The sequence below is a fragment of the Drosophila mauritiana genome, chromosome 3R, assembly GCF_004382145.1.
Source record: "Drosophila mauritiana strain mau12 chromosome 3R, ASM438214v1, whole genome shotgun sequence".
NCBI classification, from domain to species: domain Eukaryota; kingdom Metazoa; phylum Arthropoda; class Insecta; order Diptera; family Drosophilidae; genus Drosophila; species Drosophila mauritiana.
This window is the reverse complement of record NC_046670.1, coordinates 14,301,695-14,314,908: the sequence shown is the minus strand read 5'-3', so window position 1 is coordinate 14,314,908 and position 13,214 is coordinate 14,301,695. Positions and strand designations below refer to the sequence as shown.

The following is a 13,214-nucleotide window of genomic DNA, read 5'->3' as shown; positions in this document are numbered from 1 at the left end:
TGATGTTCGCTTCCGACCCCCTAAAATACCACCCCATCGCACCCACTTTGCTCCTTGCCAAACTCACAATCTGAGTGTATATACTTGCAGCAGGATCTCGGGAATATGTGCGTGGCTGCAAAGTAACTCAGCAATCCAAATTATGGTAATTTAGCAAGCTCGACTGCGTGTCTTTGAGCGCGCACTTAATCTACTTTATGGCAGCGGATGGAAGTGCCTCCAGCCAGCGATTTCCAATTCGATTCAACTATGTTTTGGGGGCCAATAGGTTTAACCCGAAAACTGGCACATCGCACACTAAAGTGCGTACATTTGCCGGAAAAAGCAGCAAACCAACTTCCATTTGCAGGAACACAATCAAACTGTCATTGGGTCGTTGAGAGCAACTCTATTGAAACTACCGAATTGCATTTGGCCAGCACTCGGCACACATCACGTATACGCCGCTTGGGGCTGGCCTGGCACGGCAACACATGTGTCCTGGCAAAAACATTCACATTATAGGCAAAACAAAGGCCAAATGGCAAAAACGAGCGACACACAAAAGCCAAAAATTGCATATCCTGCCGGATAGCGGAGAGCAGCGAGCAGAGAACAGAGCGAGGTGGCATCAAAAAACGAGATCCTGATTGACGTGACACCCTCTCGAAAGCAAAAGCCAACAAATGGAAAAGGGAAAATTGTTAAATAAATATTCATGTGCCAGAGCGGTGGCTGTGACCAATTTGGCATAATGCTTTCTTTCTTCGCCACCATTTTACCACCAACTCCTTTTTTTTCGTCCAACCTGGTTATTGAATTAAACACCCGCTGACAGAGGGCCACCGTAATGTGAGCCGGCGAAAAGTCGGACCGAACAATGAATTAGCCAAGTTAATGCGGGGCTTTAAAGTCCGAGGAAAAGGCTAAAAAAGAGCCAAGAAAAGGCCAGGCTTATAAGTCTGACCCTTTTTCCTTTGTGTTTGAATGGCTGGACGAGGATGTGGAATGAAATGAGGTTGACTGATAAGCAAAAGGGTCGCAATTAGTAGGTGTCCTGGTCTCCGGGTGGCCTGTTAATATCGAACTTCTTCCCTTTGATATTGGAGCACGTACGGGCCCGAATAATCTGGGGATGCCATTAAATGCCATGGGACGTCAACAATTGGCCCAGTTCGGATTGGTTTGCGCCCAAAAGTTTTGCCCTTCCGTCCAACATTCGATACGCATGAAAATCAAACTACAATTAGGCACAGAATCCAAAGACGGAAATCTCAAGCGGAGCCAAAGAGCAAATGAAAATGAGGAAAGCACACAGAAATAAAAGTAAGATATTTCAGCTATTTATTATTACTTATTCTATATAGAAAAGAATTTGCAATGCTTTTTAAGTTTCTAAACATTAACTACTAGTAGTAACTCTTTAGCAACTCTAGCATTTTACTATCGCTTAAAATTATATATTTTTTCCAGTGCAACTTAGTGAGGAGCCATTTGTTTTCCGGCGTACAAACGCACATCCAGTGCTCCATTTGTTTTTATGCTTATGCTGCGGAATGGCTGCCCCTCCAGTCGCCTGACCAATTTACCAGATTCCGCCACTGCTCGCCGGCCGTGACGCATCGAATTATCTGCGATCCGGGCTTAACTAAGCAGGCAGGATAAATTTCCGTCCGTACGGGAGACTCCATCAAGCTGTTGGCGGCAGGCGGCGGCGGCGATTTGTTTAATACTTAATGCACAACAACAGGACGAGCGCCCCGAAAAGGGAGGCGGTCCTTTATAAAATATCGCCTTCGGGTCAAGCCAGACAAGTTTGTGGGCTTTCCTTGCCGGCTCCTTTGTGTGATTTATTTAGTTAAGCTGTCCCAAATCCGAGCAATGCACAAATCCCCGGCACACAAATTATGGCACCGACAGGCCGACCGGTCCAAGTTCCAACCAACTATTTCTGTTCCATTTCGATGTCGGGACGTGGACTGCTCTACTGACCCCCATCTTCTCCGGAGGACCTGTCAGCCGGACGGTGGGAGTGTATCGAATGAGACGCACGAGCGAACAGGCTGGACCCGACTCGACCTAGGTGACAGACGCTTGACACATGGGAAGTCCTCACCCGGACCTTTGGCAAAGTGTTAAATCGGTCGCCACTCGGCCGGAAGGTGGAGGATGCCGCCGTGTCCATAACAACTCCCGACCTCATCAATTTCCCAGCCAAGGCGGCTGGTTATTGGACTGCAGATGGAAGTGGAGCTGGCACTCATTGCTAATGAGTTAATTAGATGATTTAGGTGCCGCATTTTCGGCGCCACAAGCGCACATTAATTATAAACCCATCCAGGGAGTTGGTTATGAAACCCACATATTTACACACTCACGCATCTAATCGAGACGAACACTCAAGCTCTGGGGATAAGCCGAGTCCTTGGCATTGCGGGCTGATTGCGGCCTTTCATGTCTTATGCTATTTCAGCCTGTGTGCACGGGCAGAAAAGTGGGTGCAGTTTTGTAATACCCGTATATATTTGGGTAAATAATGAATCCCTAAAGCGCTTTAAGATTTTTTCAGTGTACCTCCCTGTGGGCTCATTAAAATCCACATTCAAACGTTTTGCAAATGCGTATTAACGAACCTTTAGCGCGAGTTCATTAATCGCACCGATTTTCAACCGCATCCTGTCCGCAGAGGCGACATCTTGGGAGGCAGCCAGATCTCTAAGTGGTTTCTTGCTGCCGCATAAATCGACCGGAAACGAGGCAACGTATGAGGGGATAACGGGGATATAGTGGCGAGGAGCAAGAAGGAGAAGGAGGCAGGACTACAGTGCCTGCCAAGTGGGCCCAGTTTGCATTGACCATGACCGTGAACTTTGACGAGCTGGGCCTCATAATGATGCCAGACAAACGTCTCGAAATGAGCTCGCACCGGGACTGCAACCTGCTCCTGCTCCCCTTCACCACCTCCTTCTCCTCCTGGCCTCGCTGCTCCTCCTCGCTTCCGCACACCCACTTCCGGCCCACTTGAGCCGGAGCTTTTGACATTGGCCATCTGTAGTAGCCTTGTCATGAGCCCACTGTGCTGCAGTCTAGATAGATACAGATAATAATCCTTTGCGTAGAGGGTGGCCGGTTGTCCCAGTTAGTCCTCCTCCAGGCGGGGGCGTGGCCAGCTCCCATTGTCTCTGCATTGCGCCCATTTTAATTTAAGCCGCTTAAATTGCAGCAAAGCTAAGCAGCTTGCCATTTTCAACCTAAGGCATCCAGTCGAGCATCGCTTTGATTACCGAAATTAAGCCGAATAGAAAAAACAGAGGAGGTCCAAGCAATTGGCCAAAACTTTGGCTCCGTTTTCCGTTTTTCGTTTTTCTCTCTTTTGTTTAAGCCAAAGAAAGTTTTTTTTGGTGTGCTCTCTGCTGGTGGGTGTATTTTACACCATCAAAACCACTGGCGTCAACCGAATTTTTAACTTCATTTAGAACTCATTAAAAACTTTGGCATAATTGCATAAATTTGCAAAGTCAATGGCAAACTTGTCCAGCGCTCTTAAGTGGAGGAGAATTTGGGTGGTTACTATGCAGAGTCGATAGGGAGAGCTCCTGAATTACCAATTAGTATTGAAGAAGTTTTTAAGCAAATCCTTGGAAAGTGTCTGACATTATTTCTAGTATTTAATTTAAATTTAATTCTTATAACAGAATTTAAAAGTATTATAAACGCAAGTCTTTCATAAGAAATGAAAAAGTAACCACAGTAAGTAAAAGCTTTCGATAAGTCAAACATGGTAACTAAAAAGCTTTCAGTTCTCTAACTAACAATAATGTGTAAATAATATAGAGTCCATGCAGTTTCATAGACTTATTCGTTTTAAATGGATTCCAGAATTCATCCAACTCAAAAAATTTAAATTGAATTTCATTCAAACTACCCGCAATTGAAATAAACATGTATGACTTTATTTAACATGATTTGGTGTGTAGTTTATTCATCGTTTAAATGTTCTATAGTTTATACATATACATGAACTAGTTTCTTTAAATACATATTATGTCAACACTTATTGTTTCGGCTTCTGTTCATGGTTGTTAAGTTGTCGTTGCTGAAATGATTGGGCCATATCATAGAGGACTTCCCCATTCACTCTTGTGACCAGAGACAACAAACAATATATATTAATTTATGCAACTTTATGTAATATTCATTAATTTAGAGACGAAAAACAAACAGTATTATTTTATAGATCTTTATACTTTTTGCAGATTTCCACATTTAAAACATTATTTGCATTAAAGCATTGTTTTTGCACTTAATATTCCATTGTTTAGTTGAGTTGCTGTACAAATTGTTCACAAGGTTTCGGTGCAGGGACGGGGGCAATACGGAAAACAGGGGGGCGGGGATTGTTTAATACTTGTGCGAACTGGTGAAACGCCTAACGTAAGAAAAACAGGGGAGCAAACAAAAGTAACACAAGGTAGGCAATTGTTAATTTTTGTTGGAATGCTACGATTCTTTATGCGAAAATGATTAGACAAAAATATAAACAATTCAAAGAGCATACACACTTAAAACCTAACAAAAATAGTAAACTTTAACAAGTGAAATTACAGTGTGTTGGCGGGAGTAACGACAATCATTAGGCAATTCAATTTATGTACATTGCAAGACGGGACTTCAATACTAAAACACACACTTTAGAGTAGGTTTGCTCGCTTGGACGATATTTAACTAGTTATTGTTTTGGCTACGCTGGGTCGCTCCGAGATACACGTATCCGGGCTCTCAACGTAGATTAGATATTTTGTGGTTTAATTGTGGTTTATGTATATATAGACGCATACACAGCGGATATTGCAGGAGGTGGAGACGCGCCGCACGTTGCGTCGCCGCCAGCTTAAATTATGAATGAAACAAAATTTTGGACAAAAATCAAAAACAAAACAATAAACAGAATCTAATGGCGCGAGTCCCTAGGGTAGAATTCGGCCAGGATGGAGGCCGGGATACGCTTGAGCATCTCCTTGGGGAAGATACGCAGCAGCTGCCAGCCGATGTCCAGGGATTCGAAGACAGTGCGGTTCTCGTAGTTGCCCTGCAGATGGTACAGAGGAAAGTTTTGTAACAAGCCCACTTAATATCCACCGCGTTCAACTCACCTGCGAGATGAAGTTCTTCTCGAACTTGGTCAAGAACTCCAGATACAGCAGATCGTCGGGCGTCAGGGCCTCCTCACCCACCACAGCCTTCATGGCCTGCACGTCCTTGCCGATGGCGTAGCAAGCGTACAGCTGGTTGGACACGTCAGAGTGGTCCTTGCGGGTCATGCCCTCACCGATGGCAGACTTCATCAGACGCGACAGCGATGGCAGCACGTTGACTGGTGGGTAGATCTGCCTGTTGTGCAGCTGACGATCGACGTAGATCTGGCCCTCGGTAATGTAACCGGTCAAATCGGGAATGGGATGGGTAATATCATCGTTAGGCATGGTCAGAATGGGGATCTGGGTGATGGATCCGTTGCGTCCCTCCACACGACCGGCACGCTCGTAGATGGTGGCCAAATCGGTGTACATGTAACCGGGGAAACCACGACGACCGGGCACCTCCTCACGGGCAGCAGACACCTCACGCAGAGCCTCGGCGTACGAGGACATGTCGGTAAGGATGACCAGCACGTGCTTCTCGCACTGGTAGGCCAAGAACTCGGCGGCAGTCAGAGCCAGGCGGGGAGTGATGATACGCTCGATGGTCGGATCGTTGGCCAAGTTCAAGAACAGACACACGTTCTCCATGGAACCGTTCTCCTCGAAGTCCTGCTTGAAGAATCGGGCAGTCTCCATGTTCACACCCATAGCGGCGAACACGATGGCGAAGTTGTCGGTGTGATCATCCAGCACGGACTTGCCCGGCAGCTTGACGAGACCGGCCTGACGACAGATCTGGGCGGCGATTTCGTTGTGGGGTAGACCGGCGGCGGAGAAGATGGGGATCTTCTGGCCACGGGCAATCGAGTTCATCACATCGATGGCCGAGATACCGGTCTGGATCATCTCCTCGGGGTAGATACGCGACCAGGGGTTGATAGGCTGGCCCTGGATGTCCAGGAAATCCTCAGCCAGGATTGGGGGTCCCTTGTCGATGGGCTTGCCGGAACCGTTGAACACACGGCCCAACATATCCTCCGACACGGGTGTGCGCAGAATGTCGCCGGTGAACTCGCAGAGCGTGTTCTTGGCATCGATGCCCGAGGTGCCCTCGAACACCTGGACCACGGCCTTGGAGCCGCTCACCTCGAGCACCTGTCCGGAGCGCACAGTACCGTCAGCCAGACGCAGCTGCACGATCTCGGCGAACTTGGGGAACTTGACCTCATCAAGAATGACCAGGGGACCGTTCACACCAGACACAGTCTTGTAGGCTGTCGAAGAAAGTGAGTTAAATGATTAATTTTAGCGTTAAACTATGCGTATCCATTCTTAGTCAGCTCAATCAATATCAGAAATCTTAAAGTTCAAAAAGTTGCTGGAATAGTTTTATATTCATATCTTATTACACTTATATTTTCAAACCCAAGACTAGTTATTAATCGTTGCTGTTTCATAACAATGTTCATTAGCTCATTAATTAAATCACCGAAGTTATCATAAAAATTTGAAACTTTTTAAAGAGACAATTATAAATTGTTTTTTATAGATGCCATTGGACATCTAAATAAATATTTGTTTCTCTTTTCTTTTTTTTCAATAAAATCGAAGTTTTAATAATTTTACTTTGTAGCACATTGCTTTCTTCGTCTTCCAATTAGATATAGTTCCAACAAAAACACGAGTCGCGCAATGCTCACATGAAAGTCGGAATCTGATAAGAAAGCAAACGTCAAAAGAAAAGTGTGGGCGCGAGGGGGGTGTTGACTGGGAGGGTAAATTATGTCAGCTGACTGTCCAACTGGTTTTATAGCCCTTGCCACGAGCTGCAGTTGGAATCTTATAGGAATTAGATAGGAAAAAGGATTGAAAAATGCAGCGAAGATAAAGAAAATTCCATTAAATGGCAAACCGGCAATAACTGGCTTTTATGCAACACTCGTCTATAAAAAAATAAAACTACATAGAACTATTTATCCACAATGTCTACTAATTTGACACATGAATAGGGCCAACATAAAAAACATTGAAATATCCTCCACAATAAAAAGTAGTTAAAGTTGCCGACCGAACCGATCAATCGTCACTTATGCCATCCACCCCGTTCGCAGTCAGGTGCCTATGAGTGTGTGCGTTCTACGTTGAATGGCAAACGCAAACAGCTGAGCAGCGAACGGTCATGTGACGGCGAAAATTTTCAATAAGCGTTAACCATGATTATGAGGTGCTCCCCATTACGATCTGATCAGCGGAGAACATTTAAAGCTCTATATGAAATATTGTGCTATAGGTTTTATCTGTTACGTTGTTAATTGTGTGTTTTTGTGGGTGTCGCAAGAATATATTGATTTTTTCTCTACTCCGCCTCACACCAGATACGTGCAAACTGTCATGGCGGACTTTCTTGGCATTTTCTTATTGGGTTTTTTTCGGTCACTTGATTGGGTTGCGAATGCATTTCTCGATATTTCACTTATTTGCAAATTCCGTGGATTACTCACTCAAGCGGGGCTGGGAGATAAAGTCCCGGGAGATGGCGAGGACATGTTCCCGCTGGGCTTGTTGGGCGTTCATCTTGAATAGACTTTTTCTGCGCCTCTACCTTGAAAGTGCACTGCAAATTTCGAGCTGCAATTAGATACGATTTTAGCTATTAGCCACTATTCGGACGTGGTTATTAATTATTCTGCAAGCACGTACAATTTTTCAGCTACGGAACAGTACTGAGCGACACACACGCAAAATTTTGGCCTGCGAAGTCGTTGCGAGTACGAGGAAAAATTGCCCTGGAACTGAAAGTATTGCTGAATGTGAATCTGCTGTGACGTCACGTGCCGTCACATGACCCGCCACGCGTTAGGATATTTCTGTTTAGCGATCTTAGCAACACTAGTTGTTAGTGTCGGCAGATAGTAGAGTTCCACACCGCAGCAAGGCTGCCACATTTCCGTATGAACCGGTCCCGAAATAGGTATAGCAGCTCCGCATTCATAAGTTTGTTTTCCTACACTGGAGTTAGCTATGTTTTCCACCTACGGAGTGCTGCCATGTTTCTGTACTTTATCGATAAATTTGGAAGCATTGATTTGTACCACCCCTACTGTTAACTCACACAGCACAGTTCTGTTAATTATTGGAAAGTTTTTTAATGGAACAATTTTAATTAAATTACAAAAGTTGTTTACCCGCTGCGGTACTTGGACACCCAGAAAGTAAAACAGAGTAGTGCTCGGGGACAGCAATTGCACAGTACCAGAATCCGGGACATCGGAGGCAGCGAGCCGCGACAAAGAAGTACACAAAGAGAGATAGCCAGTGCAAAACCCGTTTCTTCCAACCGATAAAAGGGGCGTCTATAGCTCTGCCGATCCGGAGCCCCTGGCATTGCACCACTATGATGGTTGAGTCCGATGGAACCGCCGACGCCACCCGCCGCCTGAACGTGAAGAAGCAAACGCTGGACGATGCGTACGCCGTGCCCGCCAACTTCCTGGAGATCGACGTGGTCAATCCGCTGACCACCATGGCGGCTGGCAAGAAGCGCTACACGGACTACGAGGTCCGGATGCGGGTGAGTGATCGGAGTACATGTACAAGGGGGCACCACCTATGCACCTTCCGAAATTCACCGAAAAAACCATTGATAATCGCTGGAATTCGCTCACACACTTGTGTGCATGTGTTCGTGCGACTTTGTCTCGCTGTGCATGTGTGCGTGTGTGTGTGTGAGTGCGGGTGATACGCCTATAAAGCGAGCCGGCCGATAAATATTAGTCACAAGTGCAGAGCACTGATTCGGGGCTTGAGTCACGGAAATGCGACATGCGGGTGCCTTAATGCAGCACCGACCTTTCATTGAAGTTCCCTTCAAGATTGGCCATTACATATGATTAACCATCTCTGTTTTCCAGACCAATCTGCCCGTCTTCAAGGTTAAGGAGTCCAGTGTGAGGCGACGCTACAGCGATTTTGAGTGGCTGCGGAACGAGCTGGAGCGGGACAGCAAGGTGCGGACAAGTGTGATGCAGCCGGAAGTCCTCCGTTTTCACTTTAATAGAATCAAAAAATCGTTGAGTTATTTAAATCCGCATTAGTCAGAATGAATTTATATAGAATCACTATATTACGAAATAATACTTTGGCAGTATAAGAAGCCACTAGAAAAGTTTTAAGCTGAAACTGAAACCTGAGTTGCATATGTGAAAACGGAAACTTCGATAGGCGCCTGAAGAGTATTAATTATTATTTAATCATGAACATACATATCCCCGCAGATTGTGGTGCCACCACTCCCAGGAAAGGCCTGGAAGCGGCAGATGCCCTTCCGCGGCGACGAGGGCATCTTCGACGAAAGCTTCATCGAGGAGCGGCGCAAGGGACTGGAGGCCTTCATCAACAAGATAGCCGGACATCCGCTGGCGCAGAACGAGCGCTGCCTGCATATGTTCCTGCAGGAGAATGTCATAGATAAGAACTACGTGCCCGGCAAGATTCGCAACACATAAGCAGCTTAGTCCGGCGCAATCGAAACCCCCTAACCATAGCAATGCAATGAAGCAAAAACTCGAACGAACAAACCCGCTACGAAATGTTTAGGGAAGCCGTGTGAATGTGTGTGCTTGCCCGGATTGGAGGAGAATGGAGCAGAGGAGCTATGATGTAGGTTGGAGTAGATGGGATCTGTTATGCGACGCGATACGAGGCGGGAAGTGCTGCTGCTCAGTTAATGTTGAGCCCCTCTCACCCCCCGGGGATTAGTTAAAAACCAGCATTGGGAATTTTTAATGCTAAATTCAAGTTTATATGGTATACATAACAATATACATACATATATATATATATTATATACAATACAGATATTTACGAATAGTGTACATAAGACATGCCTACTACGCCCTCGCTAAATGAGTCTCGAAAGTAGGAGCTGCCCCTCCCATTTTCCCGACCCTCAGTTTCTTCGTTTTGAACCATTGCAGCGGTAATGAAGCAGCAAATAAAATAAGGGAGCCATCCTGACCCCAAAATCCATCCCTTGTAAGTGTATGCAAATTATTGAATATTTTGAAACAGTTTAGTGAATAATATTGTACTTCGAATCAAATTAAAATAATTCAAAAATATTGAACTGCTGATATTATTTGAATGTGGTGGAATATGATGCGATACTGAGTTCGAGTTGAGTTCTGTATATAATACTAACCTTTTTATCTAGCCAATTATTCTGCGGGACGGTGGTTGGAGCCTTAACTGGTCAATGTGAATCTGTCGAGTTCCCATTAGCTAAACCAGGCGAGGATTAATAACAATATGCTGCAACAGGAAACTTATTTGGAAAGCAGGGATAATCAAGTACAGGTGGGTGGATAGGTTGATAAAATATTGTAAATGATAAATGGATATTCTATATATTATATATCATCACAAACACACATCACTAATAAAGGTATCATAGGTTATTATGTGATAATAGAAAATTAAATTTCGCGCTCTGCAAATCTGTACTAGTGATGTTCTGCCACCTATCGACAGCAAAAAGCCGATTTGACCATTGTAAAATTTAAATTTTATATTGAATATATTTTAATTTGTTCATATTAAAAATATATTTTTTTATCAATTAACAAGAGATTTAATAAGTAATTTAACGAACTTAAAAATAAACTTATTTATTAATAAGGTTAACCGTTTTAGTTACGGTTAAAAGTGGCAACGCTGCGCTTGTTATTTCTGGCAACGCTGTGTCATCTGTGGATTGGTTCGGTTTTTTTGTTTTTATTTATTTTTGGCATGGACTCGGCGGAATCCCCCACCAAAACGCAGGACGGCGAGGACGAGAACTACAGTCTGCTGTGCCAGGCGCACGAGCAGTTCAACAAGTGAGTGGGCATCCGCGTGTCATCGGGAAGTGCACCCATAACCGCCACTCCTTTCCGGCTGCTCCTCATTTCAGCTCGGAGTTCGATCGCTGCCTGGAACTGCTCCAGGAGTTGGAGACACGCGGCGAGAGCAGTGGTCCTGTCCTGCGGCACAACCGGGCGGTAGTCAGCTACTACAAAACCGGGTGCACCCAACACTCCGTCCTGCTGAAAGAACTGGAGGCCCTAACCGCCGATGCAGATGCGCCCGGAGAGGTGTCCAGCGGGCTGAGCCTTAAGCAGGGAGCGGCCGCCGCCACTGTTGCTCGTTACAACCGGGCGGTCATCTATTATCACCGACATATGTTCGGCACGGCACTGGAGAGACTAGCACCACTAGTGTCTCGTCTGGAGGCCCTGGAGAAGGCGATGGCAGCGCTGGTGGCCACACTACAGCTACAGCTGCTGTTGGCCACCAATCAACTAAACCGAGCCGAGGCCTTTCTGGATTACTTGCAGTACAAGCTTAACCTGGTGGCCACAGCGCCTAGCAGCAATGCGGCCGAAGAGGCAGCTGTTGTTGGCACAGCACCTCCGACGGCGGCCACCAATAGTTCAGTTGTGGCCACACCAGGAGGAGCAGCTGTAGAGGGAGCTGTGCCCGGTCTGGGCGGTAGTCTGCAGCTCTTGCAGCTAATTACGCTCGTGCTCAACCGAAAACCGGTGGTTATTCAGGAAGACGGCACGCCGGAGTACGCTGCTCTGAAGGCTCAGCAGTACTACATTATGAAGGATTTTCAGATGGCCGCCAAGCAGCTGATGCGAATCAATAACGAGTGTACACAAGCGGGGTGAGTTAGTTTGCTTTATTATAAGTTCATAAAATACATACTATTTTATTGTCTATCTTAATAGCACTGTAACGCCCCAGCTGAGCACGTGCATTGCCAACAATATGGGAGTGATACACTTAAGAGTGCGCCACTATGCCATCGCCGCCAAGTTCTTCCAAAATGCGCTCAACTTTGACCAGCAGCTGGCTCGAAATTTGCGCCAGAGTACGCTGCAGACCATGAGTTCGGCACGGTCCTGCGAGATCCTTTATAACCTCGGCGTGGCTATGTTGCACCTACGCCGCCCCAAGGAGGCGTTTCAGTGCTTTCTGGTTCCCGTTAAGCAATTCCACAGCAATCCACGTCTTTGGCTGCGCATGGCTGAGGCCTGCATCATGGAGCACGAGGCGGTAAGGCAACTTATCACTAACATGTTCTAGTACAATAGTGTCACCATATGGTATTTGTCTAATATCTTAAATTATTTTATTTTAAAGAAACTAGTGGAGGAGGAGCGCCAATCGCAGTCAGAAACGCCATCAACAAAGCCATACGCGTAAGTGCTATTTGTTTTGGCTTCGTCCATTGATAGTAACCCTTTCCTACTTTTAGTCCTCAATCGGCGGGAGTGCCAGAGCCCACGCTGGAATTCGCTGCCTTGTGTCTACGTAGCGCGCTGACGCTAACGCAACACTACAAGACGAGGTTCCACATGGCGGCGGTCTCCTCGGAGGATGTGGAAGCACCCGAACCCAAGGACCCAACTCAGGAGAGTTGGCGTCATCCCCAGGACAATAACTTCTGCAATCCCTCGAAGCCGGTCAGCCTAGAGTCATTGGAAAACATGATGGCTGCCATATATGCTGCTCACAGTTTCGTCTCGCTGCGCCTAGGCGATCATGTGACCGCTCTCGAGATGTCGGAAAAACTGCTGGCCTGTGAACGCCTGTCCGATGCGCACAAGTATTATACAGTTTCTATTGAATCTTCCCATGTTTGATTTAACGTATTTCCCTTTTTTTCTTCAGATTGCTGGGCCACATGTACGCTGGCGAGGCGTTGATGCTTATGGACAAGGCAGCCGAGGCACGCGACCATTTGGACCCTACTTTTGTGGGCACACTGAACGCCTTCGATTTTGAGACGCGTGACTGGCAACTGAAGTCGGTGGACGCCGCTCAGAACGTTGTGCGGTATAATCTGGCTGTTGCGATGGCTCTACAGAACGACCTGCCTCAAGCTAAAGCACTCCTGGCCAATTTAACCCATTCGCTGGTGGCCAACAAGGCGCTTGCTTTGCGACGCTTCATGGACCTCAAGACGGGTCCCGTTCCTGGCGGGACGCCGAGTTAGACAACAAATTGTGTATATAACTAGACGGAATTAAAGTGCGAGAATGAAATGAA

At 46.2% G+C, this 13,214-nt stretch overlaps 3 protein-coding genes across 3 annotated transcripts; 2 read left to right on the top strand and 1 right to left on the bottom strand.

Annotated features, from left to right (window-relative positions):
• Window positions 1-3,930: 3,930 nt before the first annotated feature.
• On the bottom strand, window positions 3,931-7,946 carry LOC117146005 (V-type proton ATPase subunit B). Its single transcript, XM_033311925.1, has 4 exons — window positions 7,821-7,946; window positions 7,622-7,748; window positions 5,133-6,394; window positions 3,931-5,068 (listed from the first exon to the last, which is right to left on the bottom strand). Exons 2-4 carry the CDS (start codon window positions 7,692-7,694, stop codon window positions 4,931-4,933), a joined length of 1,473 nt encoding a protein of 490 aa, XP_033167816.1. The 5' UTR covers window positions 7,695-7,748; window positions 7,821-7,946; the 3' UTR covers window positions 3,931-4,930.
• A 261-nt stretch (window positions 7,947-8,207) lies between these two features.
• On the top strand, window positions 8,208-10,232 carry LOC117146009 (sorting nexin-12). Its single transcript, XM_033311929.1, has 3 exons — window positions 8,208-8,691; window positions 9,032-9,127; window positions 9,395-10,232. The coding sequence occupies exons 1-3, from the start codon at window positions 8,515-8,517 to the stop codon at window positions 9,623-9,625; spliced, it is 504 nt and encodes a 167-aa protein (XP_033167820.1). The 5' UTR covers window positions 8,208-8,514; the 3' UTR covers window positions 9,626-10,232.
• Window positions 10,233-10,838: 606 nt separating this feature from the next.
• LOC117146004 (CCR4-NOT transcription complex subunit 10) lies at window positions 10,839-13,214 on the top strand. Its single transcript, XM_033311924.1, has 6 exons — window positions 10,839-10,996; window positions 11,071-11,826; window positions 11,891-12,218; window positions 12,306-12,364; window positions 12,421-12,771; window positions 12,837-13,214. Exons 1-6 carry the CDS (start codon window positions 10,908-10,910, stop codon window positions 13,159-13,161), a joined length of 1,908 nt encoding a protein of 635 aa, XP_033167815.1. The 5' UTR covers window positions 10,839-10,907; the 3' UTR covers window positions 13,162-13,214.

Bases quoted from the DNA above. Each gene is read 5' to 3' on its own strand.
- LOC117146005 (XM_033311925.1), bottom strand. From the start codon at position 7,694: ATGAACGCCCAACAAGCCCAGCGGGAACATGTCCTCGCCATCTCCCGG. The intron at 6,395-7,621 runs GTGAGTAATCCA...TTTCTTCGACAG, and splicing joins TATCTCCCAGCCCCGCTTGA to CCTACAAGACTGTGTCTGGT. The intron at 5,069-5,132 runs GTGAGTTGAACG...TACCATCTGCAG, and splicing joins AGAAGAACTTCATCTCGCAG to GGCAACTACGAGAACCGCAC.
- LOC117146009 (XM_033311929.1), top strand. From the start codon at position 8,515: ATGATGGTTGAGTCCGATGGAACCGCCGACGCCACCCGCCGCCTGAAC. The intron at 8,692-9,031 runs GTGAGTGATCGG...TCTGTTTTCCAG, and splicing joins ACTACGAGGTCCGGATGCGG to ACCAATCTGCCCGTCTTCAA. The intron at 9,128-9,394 runs GTGCGGACAAGT...ATATCCCCGCAG, and splicing joins AGCTGGAGCGGGACAGCAAG to ATTGTGGTGCCACCACTCCC.
- LOC117146004 (XM_033311924.1), top strand. From the start codon at position 10,908: ATGGACTCGGCGGAATCCCCCACCAAAACGCAGGACGGCGAGGACGAG. The intron at 10,997-11,070 runs GTGAGTGGGCAT...TCCTCATTTCAG, and splicing joins GCGCACGAGCAGTTCAACAA to CTCGGAGTTCGATCGCTGCC. The intron at 12,219-12,305 runs GTAAGGCAACTT...TTTATTTTAAAG, and splicing joins GCATCATGGAGCACGAGGCG to AAACTAGTGGAGGAGGAGCG.